Source organism: Chiloscyllium plagiosum, chromosome 2 (assembly GCF_004010195.1).
Source record: "Chiloscyllium plagiosum isolate BGI_BamShark_2017 chromosome 2, ASM401019v2, whole genome shotgun sequence".
Taxonomy (NCBI): Eukaryota; Metazoa; Chordata; class Chondrichthyes; order Orectolobiformes; family Hemiscylliidae; genus Chiloscyllium; species Chiloscyllium plagiosum.
The window spans coordinates 146,352,723-146,366,574 of record NC_057711.1 but is presented as its reverse complement, the minus strand read 5'-3'; the positions used below and the strand labels follow the sequence as shown (position 1 = coordinate 146,366,574).

Here is a 13,852-nt window from a genome sequence, read left to right as displayed (position 1 = left end):
GTTAATGAAAACCAAAACACCATATGCTTTCTTAACAACCCTGTCCACTTGGGTGGCAATTTTAAGGGATCTATGTATCTGCACACCAAAACCCCACTGTTCCTCCACACTGCCAAGAATCCTGTCTTTAATCTTGTACTCAACTTTCAAGTTTGACCTTCCAAAATGCATTACTTCGCATTTATCCAGGTTGAGCTCCATCTGCCACCTCTCAGCCCATCTCTGTATCCTGTCAATGTCACGCTGCAGCCTACAACAGTCCTCTATACTGTCAACAACACCTCCAACCTTTGTGTCGTCTGCAAACTTGCTAACACATCCTTCAATCTCCTCACCCAAGTCATTAATAAAAATTACAAAGAGTAGAGGCCCAAGAACAGAGCCCTGTGGAACATCACTCACCACTGACCTCCAGGCAGAATACTTTCCTTCCGCTACCACTCACTGTCTTCTGCCGACCAGCGAATTCTGTATCCAGACAGCTAAATTTCCCTGTATCCCGACAGCTAAATTTCCCTGTATCCCATTCCTCCTGACCTGCTGAACAAGCCTACCATGGGGGATCTTATCAAATGCCTTCATTATTCAAACATGAAGAATGGCGATTTGCCTGTTGCTGATGTTTAACTTTACATCAAAATGGGTCATTCATTGGTGAAATTGATGGAAAGAGGAGGAGATGAGGTTGGGCTTTAAATGGTTGAAAATTGATCGTGGAGTCAAACATAAGGCTTAACATCCTATTTCCACTTCTAACATGAGACTAACGGAATGGAATTCTGTTCCTTCTCCATAAGGCCATAAGACAAAGGAGCAGAAATTAGGCCATTCGGCCCACCAAGTCTGCTCCGCCATTCCATCATGGCTGATTAATTTCTCAACCTTATTCTTCCACTTTCTCTCAGTAACCCTTAATCCCCTTGACAATCAAGAACTTATCTATCTCGATCTTGAATATACTCAATGTAAGATCTGGCCTCCACAGCCTTCTGTGGCAGGGAATTCCATAGATTCACCATTCTCTGGCTGAAGAAGTTTCTCCTTATGTCCGTTCTAAAAGGGTCTTCCCTTTACCCTAAGGCTGTGACCTCGAGTCCTAGTCTGTCCTACCAATGAAAACATCTTCCCGACATTTACTATGTCCAGGCCATTCAGTAATCTGTATGTTTCAGTTCAATCCCCCTCATCCTTTTAAACTTCGAGTATAGACCCAAAGTCCTCAAACATTCCTCATATGGTAAGCTTTTCATTCCTGGGACCATTCTTGAGAACCTCCTCTGAATACGCTGCAGGGCCAGTACATCGTTCCTGAGATATGGGGCCCAAAACTGCACCTAATACTCTGGAATCCCATGAGAATGAATACTTCTCAGCTCAGCTCCTGTTGAGTACAGGCCCACAGCACAAAGCTGGCTACTTACTAATCTCATTCTGAAGGATGATCAATTGGACTGGTATAGCAGGGCTGCTGCTCCAAGGTTGCAATTGGGGTAGAACAGAAACAGTTTTGGAATGAAAGAAAATATTTGCGTTTATACAGCACCGTTCACAATCTTGAAATATCCTGAAGCATTCTAGAGGCAATAAAATACACTTTTAGTAGAGCCTTTGTTATAATATATGACAAACTGTAGCTAATTTGGTTGCAGCAAGGGCCCACAAGTGTTAAACAGATGTTAAACTCTCTTTTAGCAATATTGGATAAGTATAGGCAAGTACTCCTCTTCCCTTCAAAATAGATCAGTGAGAACTTTTACAACCACTTGAGACAACAAAAGGGACCTCGGCTTAACATCTCTCCTGAAAGATGGCAACTCCGTGCAATACTACACCAAATGTCAGCTGAGATTATATTTTCAAGTATCTACAGCTCATTAAAATGAAAGAAAATAGAAAGAAAATGGCACATCAGTCCTGCAGATCAATAGAATTCCAGGAGCAATGCAACTTTTATAATGAAGCCTTTTCAAAAGAAATCATCAGACATAGCACACTTGGAATATTGAACTAAGTTCTGGACTATATGCAAGAACCTTTTCACTGAAAGGTCAGGAAGATTTAGAAAACACCTAATAGAAATATTTGGCTTAAAAGAGTGTTAATAGTGACTTTGTTTCACTATTTCATCATTGAGTGAACATTAAATAGGATATACAGTATTAAAATGGCGAGAAACTCAGTATTCAACTCAAGTTGTCTTTACAGATGTTTACGCTCCACTTGAGTTTTCTTCCTTTATTTCTCATCTAAATCTGCAATGGTAACTGACTATTCTCTTCTGCCTTGTATGTTTGTTCAGCCTCCCTTAAACCAGTGAGCGAGAATTTTTTTACTGATTGCCATATTGGATTTCTTGGTGACAATCCTATTGTGAAGGCCTCGAGTTACACTCTTCCTCCAAGTGGATGTGTTCTCAATGAATCCACGCTATCCAAATCTTTCATAATGAAGATCTCTGTTGGCTTATCCCTCAATCTTTTCTTTCATGAGAGATAAAGTACAACCTTTAAACTCAGGACAATTGATGGAAGAATCCACAGAATATTTTATTCACAAGGATACGAGAACATTGAATCAGTTAGCATCCATGGCGAAGCAAGCATAAACATTATTTAGAAGGAATGAGTTAGTATTTAAAATAAGGGGGAAGGACAGTAAAATAAGATTTGAGAGTTTTAATTTGAGTACTAATAATGACAAAAAAAAATGGTCTGACTAATCTTCTGCGAGTGAAGTTGGACCAAGTCCATATTTAACCATGGTATTGTGCTATGGAGCAAGTCAACATCTAACATCATACTTTATGCTCATTTGGGATAAAAGTGGGTAGATTGTGACATCATGGAAGAGTGATCAATGTCATTGTTACTTTATCATGCTGTTTTCAACTGATCCAATGAATCTTCGTGTATAAGCCAGAGTTGAAAATATATTAGGTAACTGGCTTAACTGAGCCCAAGTTTTGTGGTGAGTTCACCAATTTCTGGACAAAACAATTGTGAACAGCACCAGTGTAGACACTGACACAGGGCATCCCAATCTCAGACAGTGTCACTGCTGGAGTGAATATTTATATGTTGGGCATCAAAAATCATTTAAGCAATGAAGTAAATTTGCCCTCCAAGTTCCAAATGAATTTCAGCAATTTGATTTAGGTCCTTGACCATTCGGAGCCTGACCTAACCAAGAGTAAAAGGATTTTTTGTAAGGAACAGTGAAGAGTGTTTGCAAATAGAAAATCAGATTTACTAAGTGCTAAATATTTCACATGTCCGAATGGGTGCATGGCTTTTCTATAAAGATAAAGAAAAATCATCTACAACAATACAGAATTCGATCTTACAGTATATTACATTGAAGTTGCATGTGTTCTGAATGTATAGCATGTATTTGGTAAGTCAAACAGTTAAACCCTCTGTTTTGTATTTCGTTGATTTAGGAGGATGCCAGACCTCAAACTCCAACTCTTGCTAAACATTTTCTAGATTCCAGTGAGGGCTTGGGACCTGCACCCTATGATCCAGTGTGAGTCCATTCAGTGGGATCTTAAAGTGTCACAAAACAATATAATCAAACAAAATTAATTGACTGCAAATTCTTCCTTTTAATATGTTTAACAAACAAGTTGATTGTAGGTGGGAATTCTGGTTTATTTTTTGGTAGAATATTCTGGGTATTTTCATAAAAAAAAGTCTTGAATTATGTACGTTTCTATTGAAAGGAAACGCTGCAGGTGCTGTGAATCAGAAACAAAAACAGAAGTTGCTGGAAAAGCTCGACAGGTCTGGCAGCATTTGTAAAGAAAAGTCAGTGTTAACGTTTCAGATCCGGTGACCCTTCCTCAGACCTGCTGAGCTTTTCCAGCAACTTCTGTTTTTGTTTCTGTTGTCTCTATCATTTCTCACTATTGGGCCCCAATTCACCTCTTGCTATCCACATACAGTTTACATTGATAGTAACTTGCATTTTAATTTTGCTTTGTCAGTCACATTTTTCTCTTAATTTCCCCTCACAACTTATTAACTATAGCCTGTTACTCACAAGAAGATATTCCGTGCATCATACAACATTTTGTCATCACATTCTATTTCTCTTTGTTTCCAGTTTGGATGAGGTTTTTCTTCCCTCGCAGCCTCATTAGAATGTACACAGCTGTAGCTGATCCAACTCTTACATAAAGATCAACCATGGTTCTGTTACTGTTTTTCCTGTCAAACTTGATTCAATTTTACTCTGCCTAGATCGAATCTTATCATATTGAAATTATCCCTATTCTGGTTTAGAGGGTTAAATCTACTTTTGTTTGTTCCTTAATCTTCTCCAATACTAATCAAAGCCAAGATCCCATGATCAGTCTTATCCAAGTTATCCCTGAAAACTCTTAGCCCGATTTAATTCCCTAGTATGAAATCCAGCAATGCCTCCTCTCTAGTTGGGCAGAGAAATACTGAGCAAGAAAACGCTCTTCAGATATTTCTGCCTCTCCTTACCCTACATCATCCCCACAATATTAGGGTAATTAAAGTCCCCCAGTAGCACCAATCTGTAGTTCTTACAAGCAGCCAGTCCTGTATCATATGGCTCTCTTTCTTTCTCTCAAACTATCTGTCACTCATTCCTTTAAGCAGCTTATTCCAGTTTTCTATTTTGACATGTTGGTGCTCACCCCTCTGTTAATTTAGTTGAGAAGTTCCCAATTCCATTAATGAATTCCCTGCAAGTCTATTGGATCTGATCCTGTTGATGTGCAAACTGTCCCTTTTTGAATACTTGCTTCCTTCACCATTCTCCCAAAGATCCCATTCTCCCAAAGATCTGCAGTCCTCCTTCCTGTAACATGCCTTGCTCCTCATTTTGCCCTTTCCTACCTTTCCATTTCTTCTCTTAGTAGCTTGTGATATCAGATTACTAACTGTGAAGTCCTACTTCCTCCCCAGCTCTTGAAAATCAGACTGTAGGACCCCAGTGCCTGCCCTTTCTCTTTATAATGTATATACAACTTCTAGATAACTTCCTTCCTCCTGCACCCTCACTGTAATCCCCAAAGAGGCAACATACCACACCGGAATTGTGATGACAGTTATGGAAATGGCTGTCTGACTCCTTGAATAATGTTCTTTCTAATTCTTTCCCATCCACATGTGAGGTGTTTTTTGTTCCATGAACAGCATCAACGCCAAGTTTGGATTTACACCAACAGTGAAATAAAAAAAACTTATAAACTTATCTTGTTTCATTCTTTATGCCTTCATGTCACAGTCAGAAATCTCCACAGCCATTCACCCCTCACTGACTCATCTGTGTCTTTGCCACACTAATGAACAAGCTTGCCTCCCTGAAATCTTCATCCTGTTTTACCTCCCAAGCCCTCCACCCTATTGCAGATCCTCCCTCTGTTCTAGTGACCCATTGCCTCTTCCACTGGCATAAAAGCTCACATTTTTTTTCTTTATTCTGATGAAAGATCATTAATCTGAAAAGTTAACATTGATCCACTCCACAGATGCTGCCTGAGCTGCTGAGAATATCTAGCACTTTTAATTTTTGTCAGCCAGCACGTTAATTAGTACAAATCTACTGAAGTGTTTTGAAGATATGAGCATTTCCAGAGAATCGATGTAAGGAAAAAGCTTAAATTTAAACTCTGTCTTTCACCATCTCAGGATGTCCCAAGGTGCCTCAAAATTAGTGAGGCATAACCATCCCTCTCTTTTGCACTTCTGATATGAGTCTTAAAAAGTAGCGTGCTAATTGGAAATCATTTTCACATGATAAAACATTGATAAGGATCAACTACAACCTTGAGCTGTATTTTTAATATTACAAATCTATTGGCTGCCTTGAAATTAACTGATGCACAAGTCCTCTGCATAACTCTTAGTGCCTGTTACTAACTCTTACACTTTCTGCTTTCACTTACGTTCTCTCCTGAATCGTCATTTCCCTCCTGACACCTCCCACTTGTCGCCTCTCCTGAGCACAATCGCTTCTGTAAATCCTTGCGCTGCTGGTCCACACTGGATCCGTACCTGTCAATGTGAGTCATTGCTGCTTTGCTTGGATAACGCCAATCAAACTAAAGATTTCTCCTCTGAAACATCTGTGCCCACAGAGCTCTCAGTCATTCGGAAGCCACTCGCTCACCTGTTTGCAGCGAGTCAGACAGACTCCACAAATGGAGTTTCCTTTCCTTCAGCATCTCTTCCTTCTGGAATAGGCTCATTCCTTCCTCTCACTGCATTGGGAAAGCTTCCAGTTAATCAACTGTTTCCTTGTGGCCTGGCTGACTACATCAAGCAGGATGAGCCCCCAGTGGAAATCCAATCCTGTGTGGCTTCACAATCTCATGAAGCATTGATTGACAAGACAGCAGAATACTGTCCACTTGCCTTGCAAGCAGTCTTAATATTCAAGTATGTGACCATGCAGGCACCCAACTTAGAGGGAAGTGAGCCTCTGACTTATGGAATGTCTTGTAATGGCTGTATCTCTACTCTTTGCAGTTCCGCGCTGTGCAGCCCCTTAGCTGTTTGTGCCCCATATAGCATGTCTTCAAAGTTTCCTCCATCCCAGCAGTCTCCAGTGTTAAATAAAAACTGAGAATGCTGGAGAAACTCAGCAGGTCTGTCATCATGCAAACCCTCCTGTGCCGAGTACAGGTTTGAGAGTGGCAAACATCTAGCCGACTCCTGCACTTGCACCTGCTTCCTCCTCTACCTGATGGCCATCCATCTACTTGCCTGAACTCTCCCTGCCAGTGAAGGTAGCAGCTCCTGGATTGGATGATTTAGGAGTTCTTATGCACTGCAGTGACTTCGGCTCTACCTCCACCCCCACCACCGCCAACCTTTGAAATCCTGATTGCTTCCTAAACAAGTGATCCCCAATCAAACAAGAGGTATCCTGCAATCCACATGATGCAGGAAATGCAACAATTTCAAGATTCCAATTGCTCATCCATAAACCGAAGATAACATTTCATTTTTTAGATCGTATATTTGGATGAACTATTCATTTTATTTAATGTCTCTAGATCTCCTTTGTATTTGTTCTCTTACTGTTACAGCAATTGAAATGTTATTAATAATTGAGATGTTTAATATTTTAAACTACTTTGATTAAAGATAGTTGGACAGAAACAATATCTTATGGTGGGGGGAGTCTGGAAATATATAAAAGTTTGTAAAAAAGGCTGTGGATGATGGATCAATTGGAATTCACAAGAATGAGATATTTCATAATAATGAAGTCAAGGACTGCAGATCAAAGGTGAATGGGGTTGAGTTACAAATCAGCCCTGATCTAATTGAATGGCAAAGCAGACTTGAGGGACTGAATGACCTATATACTTGACAAATATATCAGTGTAAAAGTTAAGGTAATGTGCTAAAGTGATGTCTCAAGAAACTGTACATTCATTAATAGCTATTTACACTCTGTACATGTAACAAAGAAATACTATTTCAGGAATTTAGAATTATATTGAAGTTGGATGTTGAATATTTCAGTTATAAATTAGTTACATAGCAGCATCATGGACAATTTTTGTCTTGATTCCATAATGGTGGCTGCAGCAAGGTTTAGACTAGAACTGTCCAATGAAATTAATGATAATAAAAACTTGTGCAAGTAATAGAAATAGTTTATTCCAATAACATTCCAATGTCAGAAAAAGCTTTCTATGTCCTCCTAATGGAGTACTGCCCCTTTCGTTATTGACATGTATACTTCCACAGTCCCAGTGAAGTTGGACGCTGGGAATTCAGCCTCAGAACTTTCTGTGAAAAGTAGACTTTAAGAATGTGATATTGTGCTAAATTTTGATATTTTGGACAAGATGGTAAAGTTGTAAAGTTCTAACCACACCTTGACTGATTTCCTTTCAGAGCTGGTTTTGTGGTTTTCTATGATTTTCTCCTGGGATTGGATGCTACGTACCGGGTTTGCCGCCTGGTGGTGGGCCTTTACCATGGCGGGCAGGAAATGGGTGATCCCTCTCCACTTCCAGCTGTCTACTGCGATATTGACAACTTACCAAACTATTTTCCAGAATCTGGTGGAGGCAACAGAGCAATCCTGGCAGTCAAGCAAGTTGTGCCGAGGTGCTTATTATTTCAACATAACAAGTCACCTATTTAGTTTATAAATAATGCATCATAAATGAACTATTCTATTAGACAGCCTGCCATTTAAAACTTATTTTTTGTAGTTAGGAAAGGATCAAATTTCAATTCTCACTGCAGTAATGAAATAATGCTTCATCAACTGTTTAAGCTATTTGTGTGGTTAGCTGATAGAAGACTGGTAAACTGGGTCTACAGAGAAAAGGCAAGAGAATGCAGTAGAGAAACATATCAACCATGATCAAATAGCAGAGCAGATCTGATGGGTTGAATGGCCTAATTCTTCTGCTGTGTGTTTTGAGCTTATGGTTGGTCATATTGATGGCTGGCTGGTTAGAGGTTTTACTAGTTGACTGGCGATTGCTGATTGGTTAATTGCATTTCGTTATCATGAAAATAATGGAAAGTAATGGGCATGGGTGCACACTAAAATAAGAATAAATAAAACTTTTACAAGTCCGTACTTTTGAAACCTTTTAATATGGATGCAACAGTGCTTTACAAATAATCCTACTAGGCAATTGCAGAAATAGTCAAAAGATTTTCCCGTCACAATGGTCCTGCAAACAGTGCATTTTGGTTTCTTTTTCCCATAAAACATGAAGCTTTTTAACCAATTCTTTCCCCAAAAGCCATCCATCGTTTTCAAAGGAAGATGAGACTGCTGAACTGCCTTTTGAACTCTGGGACCTCAACAGCAGCACTGTGGATCAATTCAGCACCTCGTTTGCTCTTATTTATGGGAGTAGAATAACACAGAAATGAAAAAGAAAGCATTTAAATTCCTTACATGACTTCATGGGATTCCAAAGTACTTTACAACCAATGAAATCTTTTTGACATGTAGTCACTCCTGTAATGTAAAACTGTCACAGTCAATTTACATAAAACAAGGTCCCATTAACAGAAATGAGATAAATGATCAAATAATCATTGTTTTCATTAAGTTAGTTGGCGACCAAAAGTTAGTCAGGACATTGGGATAAGTCCACTCCTCTTTAAGTAGTGCTGTGGGATGCTTTTGCAACCATCTGAAAGGGCAGATGGACTCCTGGTTTAATGCTCAGTACAAGTAGCATCTTTGATAGGCAAAAGTGAGGACTGCAGATGCTGGAAACCAGAGTCTAGATTAGAGTGGTGTTGGAAAAGCACAGCAGGTCAGGCAGCATCCGAGGAGCAGGAAAATCAACGTTTCAGGCAAAAGCCCTTCATCAGGAAGGACTTTCCTAATGAAAGGCTTTTGCCCGTAGCATTTTTGATAGTCCAAGCTCCCTCAGTACTGCACTGGAATGTCAACCTAGATTATGTGCTCGTCTCAAGACTGGTGTTTGAATGTGCAATCTTCTAAATGAAAAATATGAATATTAGCACTGAGCCAAGGACAAGAACCTATAAAACTGGGTCTTAAGTTGAGGTCTATGAGTGTGTGCCAAGCCATTCCATCAGATAACAACATTAGAGACCAGAAAATAAAAGAAGATAATGGAAAAGTAGGTGCTAATATTGCATGATTTGAGCATATTAAAACAGTCATCTTATTCCATGTATTTAATTTAATTGGTTTGTTAAATGTCAGGGTCCGTCCATCTCCAGGAATTAGTCTTATAATCGAGCTACAAGCTTCTGGGGGCTTTGATCCTTATGGGCAAGACATCAACCGTCTCATTTCACGAGGCTGGATCAAGATTGATACTTTTGACTCCCAGAATCGTGTGATCAGTGGCCGATGGAAAGTTCCAGTTCGAGTTCTACCAGTTAAACCATCCATGACTACCGGTGAATTGAATGGAGTACCTCAGGTAAAATAGTTTGGATAATGGTGAAAGTCATTGATGATTTAGGTGAGAATTTAAATTGAACTGTGTTTAAGCTGACTGATGATGAAAATCATTGACAGGGTTAGTACTTTGCATCAAATATGTGATTTTAGTAAGTTAATGAAAATACCCAAATGTGTTGTTTAGAATGATAGAAGGACTTGACAAGAGTAGATGCAGAGAGGCTGAGTTTGAAGTGCTGCAGGAAGGAGTTACTGGGGTCCTTTAAAAGGGGGCTGACAATCTCCTGAGAGGAGAGGACACTTCAGTTATACTGTTACAAGTTAGCTGTGAATATGAGTAAATTTTAGATCCCACCATCTGCTGGAATCATATTTATTTGCCCTGGGGAACCAGAAGTGGAGTTCATGAATTGATCACCCTCTTTTTCTCACCGTGTTTAAGCATTCTCCATGATTAACTATTGCTTAGTTGTCTTCACATTTTTTTTTTGTTACCACTTCATTTTTTCTTATATTCATGTATTAGTCAAGCTGCTACAATCAATCACATGAAAGAAACCCACCTGTGTTTGTATCAGGTCTGGTAGACTAGTCACAATTACCACAGCAGTGTCCAAGTGTGGAGTCGAGTGTGTGGTGCTGGGAAAGCACAGCAGGTCAGGCAGCATCCGAGGAGCAGGAAAATTGACATTTCGGGCATAAGCCCTTCATCAACCTTATGCCCAAAGCGTCGATTCTCCTGCTCCTTGGATGCTGCCTGACCTGCTGTGCTTTTTTCAGCACCACATTCTCGACTCTGATCTCTAGCATCTGCAGTCCCCACTTTCTCCTAGTGTCCAAATGCAGTTGTGTACATTTTGTTTGTTCTTTTTTGCTGTTGTTAACATTGAAAACAGTTAATGAATGCTTCACAAGGTCTCCTTAATAAGTACTGGAAGTCATTAAGAAAGAGGAGGCTTCGGGCAGCTTGGCACTATTCTCTCAAAGACAATCAGCAACATGCAATTAAGTGCCACCCAGTCAGAAATGCCCACATCCCACAACATTAATATTAATTTTTTTTTTGAACAAAGCTTCTATTAACTGCTGTTTCTCGTATTGTCACCATGTAAAAACCAAAAGAACTGCGGATGCTGCAAGTCGGAAACAAAGACAGAAATTGCTGAAAAAGCTCAGCAGGTCTGGCAGCATCTGTGGAGAGAAATCAGAGTTAACGTTTCATGTCTAGTGACCCTTCCTCAGAATCGTTAACTCTGATTTCTCTCCTCAGATGCTGCCAGATCTGCTGAGCTTTTACAGCAGTTTCTGTTTATATACCACCATGTTGGTCTGGTTGCATATCAGTGAAGAACTGTGTGAACCTTATCTACCTTAAAGGCACTACGTAATTGCTGATGTTGTTAAGTAGTCCATCACTGTTAATTTAAAATTGTTTGTGTTCAAAAATGCTTTGAATTGTTCTGTAGATCAAATGACGTACTGTAGTTGAACTAAAAGAGTATAAAATGGCACAGGAGATAGGGTTCTCTCGTGCCACTGAATCATAATAATTCCAATGCACCAATTGTGAATTCAGAGGAACTTTTGTTTAAGGAGGTGTATGATGTTATGGTCAACTTCAATAAACATTAACTAAGAAAATAAGAAAACCAAAGAACTGCCACTGTTGGAAATTGCTAGAGAAATGCAGCAACTGTGGAGAGAAAGCTGAGTTAATGTTTCAGGTCCAGTGACCTTTCTTCACAGGATTATTAAGATTATCTCTGAGTGTATAAATCAAAATTACAATGTGATAAATTAATTTGCTGCCAGTTTATTTTGTCTTTTCTTTGTAGTTGGAAAATGTGGAATTATACCTTCGTTTAGTCAATGCAAGAGATGCAAGTGTCCAGACAACTGCGGCCATTGATTGCAATAATGCGAGCTTGTATAAATATCCACCACTGGTACGTAAGGTTTCTTCGCAATTTTAAATGTTAGTCTGTTCACTTCCATGCGTACATAAACACCAGTCTTTGCAGTGCATGGAAACATAGGAATTGTGGCCATAGAGAGGACCAAGTCTCATCTGATTCATCTTTGACCATCTTAGTAAGCAACATGATACTATGATAATAGAATTGTTGAATAATCATTGCAATCAATCTGTATTAATTCGGTGCAAAAAGCACTGGACATGATAAATATAAAACTCCATTGATGGAACATTTTGGATTCTGGGTTCAAAATCAATTGTTCTTCCTTAGCATGCTACACTTAGTACATGTCCTTTGTCAAATTAGTCATATGCTCTAATAGAGTCTTGGAGTCATAGAGCACGGAAACAGGCACTTAGGCCCAACCATTCCGTGCCAAACATAATCCCAAACTAAACTAGTCCCACCTGCCTGCTCCCGGCCCATATTCCTCCAAATCTTTCCTATTGGGTAAAAATTACACAACACCAGGTGATTTTTAACTTTGTACACCCCAGTCCAACACCGGCATCTCCAAATCATTTCCTATTTGGGGTATCTATCCAAATGTCTTTTAAACTTTGTAATAGTACTTACATTTACCACTTGGTCAGGAAGTTTATATCCACACATGAATCACCCTCTGTAAAAAAACAAAATTGCCCCTCATGTCTTTTTTAAATCTCGTTCCTCTCCTCTTAAAAATGTGCTCCATAATCTTGAAATCCCTATCCTAGGGAAAAGACAACTTCCATTAACTGTATCAATACCTCTTAATGTTTTATAAACTTCCATCAGCTTGTCTCTCAACCTTCTACGGCTCAATGAAAAATGTCCCAGCCTACCCAACCTTTCATTCTAAAGTATTATCTTCTAGAGGAAGTCTATCCCATTTGTATTTGAAGGCACCAGTCCCAGTTCTCTGTAAATTCATATTGATTGCATTATATCTAAGACATGACTGTTTGTTTTCTTCAGAGAGATGGTCATGTTCTATTCTATTCAGAGAGAAATGGAATACATTAAATAGGTGAAAAATAAATCGGACCTGAATATTACTCAAATCCAAAGTAACAACTCAAAATGTTAGAAATTCCCAACTGGGAGGCAGCGTCTGTGGAAAGAGGAATATAAAGTATTCTTTCAGGCTGAAGACCTTTTGACTAAAGGCAGCATTCTTTAGTGGCTTATTTGGAGTACATTGCCAGTGTTGAATTGAGCTTATTGATCATAAATGTGCCAAATTCAGACTGTAAATAGTGATTGATCTCAGCTTCAGTTTGATATGAATTCCCTTCTGCCTCGAAAGAAGAAACAATCCTGATCATTGTGCAAATGCTCACAGCAACACAAATTTGCACTTAGAATCCCGACAGTGTGGAAGCCCATATCAAGGCGAGCTTGTCCCGAATAGTCTTTGTCAGAACCTTCAGTGAGCATTCAAGGCAAATCCAAATTTGCGTGAAGCCCACAGAGGTACACACTGTTCAACATGACTCACATGCCTCCAGCTGCATGGAGTGTATAGCTCCATTCATCTTGAATGATATTAACAAACCTCTCTGCCTCTCTCTATATTGTAATTTAAGGAGTCCCTCATAACCTATCTCGATAATAAAGCTTTTGTCAGCTGTCCTTGGCTCTGTTCCAATTTGAATGCATGTCTGCCTTGGGATGTTTTACTATTAGATGTTTTACCTGCAGAACTGCAGGTTCTGACAAAGACTATTCGGGACAAGTTCGCACTACCTCACAGCTTGTGATTTGGTATTTGTGTATGTATTCACGAAACACATTGTCAAGAAAGTAAAATTTCCACTATAAAGTGGCCAAGAGCACTGGGAAATCAGAAGATTGGGAAGGCTACAAAAACAAACAGAGGATAACAAAGAGAGAAATAAGGAAGGAGAGGATCAAATATGAAGGTACGCTAGCCAGTAATATTAGAAATGATAGTAAAAGTTTCTTTCAATACATAAGAAACAAACAACAGG

The 13,852-nt window shown here is 39.3% G+C and overlaps 1 protein-coding gene across 2 annotated transcripts in view; it reads left to right on the top strand.

The window, feature by feature from the left end:
- LOC122565145 (coiled-coil domain-containing protein 17-like) overlaps positions 1 to 13,852 on the top strand; it is a 53,345-nt gene that overhangs the window by 37,260 nt on the left and 2,233 nt on the right. For both annotated transcript variants that reach the window (XM_043720831.1, XM_043720821.1), the window contains exons 9-12: positions 3,440 to 3,525; positions 7,887 to 8,102; positions 9,700 to 9,922; positions 11,739 to 11,849. In XM_043720831.1, the coding sequence (XP_043576766.1) occupies positions 3,440 to 3,525; positions 7,887 to 8,102; positions 9,700 to 9,922; positions 11,739 to 11,849 (636 nt within the window). The remainder of the gene's footprint in view (positions 1 to 3,439; positions 3,526 to 7,886; positions 8,103 to 9,699; positions 9,923 to 11,738; positions 11,850 to 13,852) is intronic.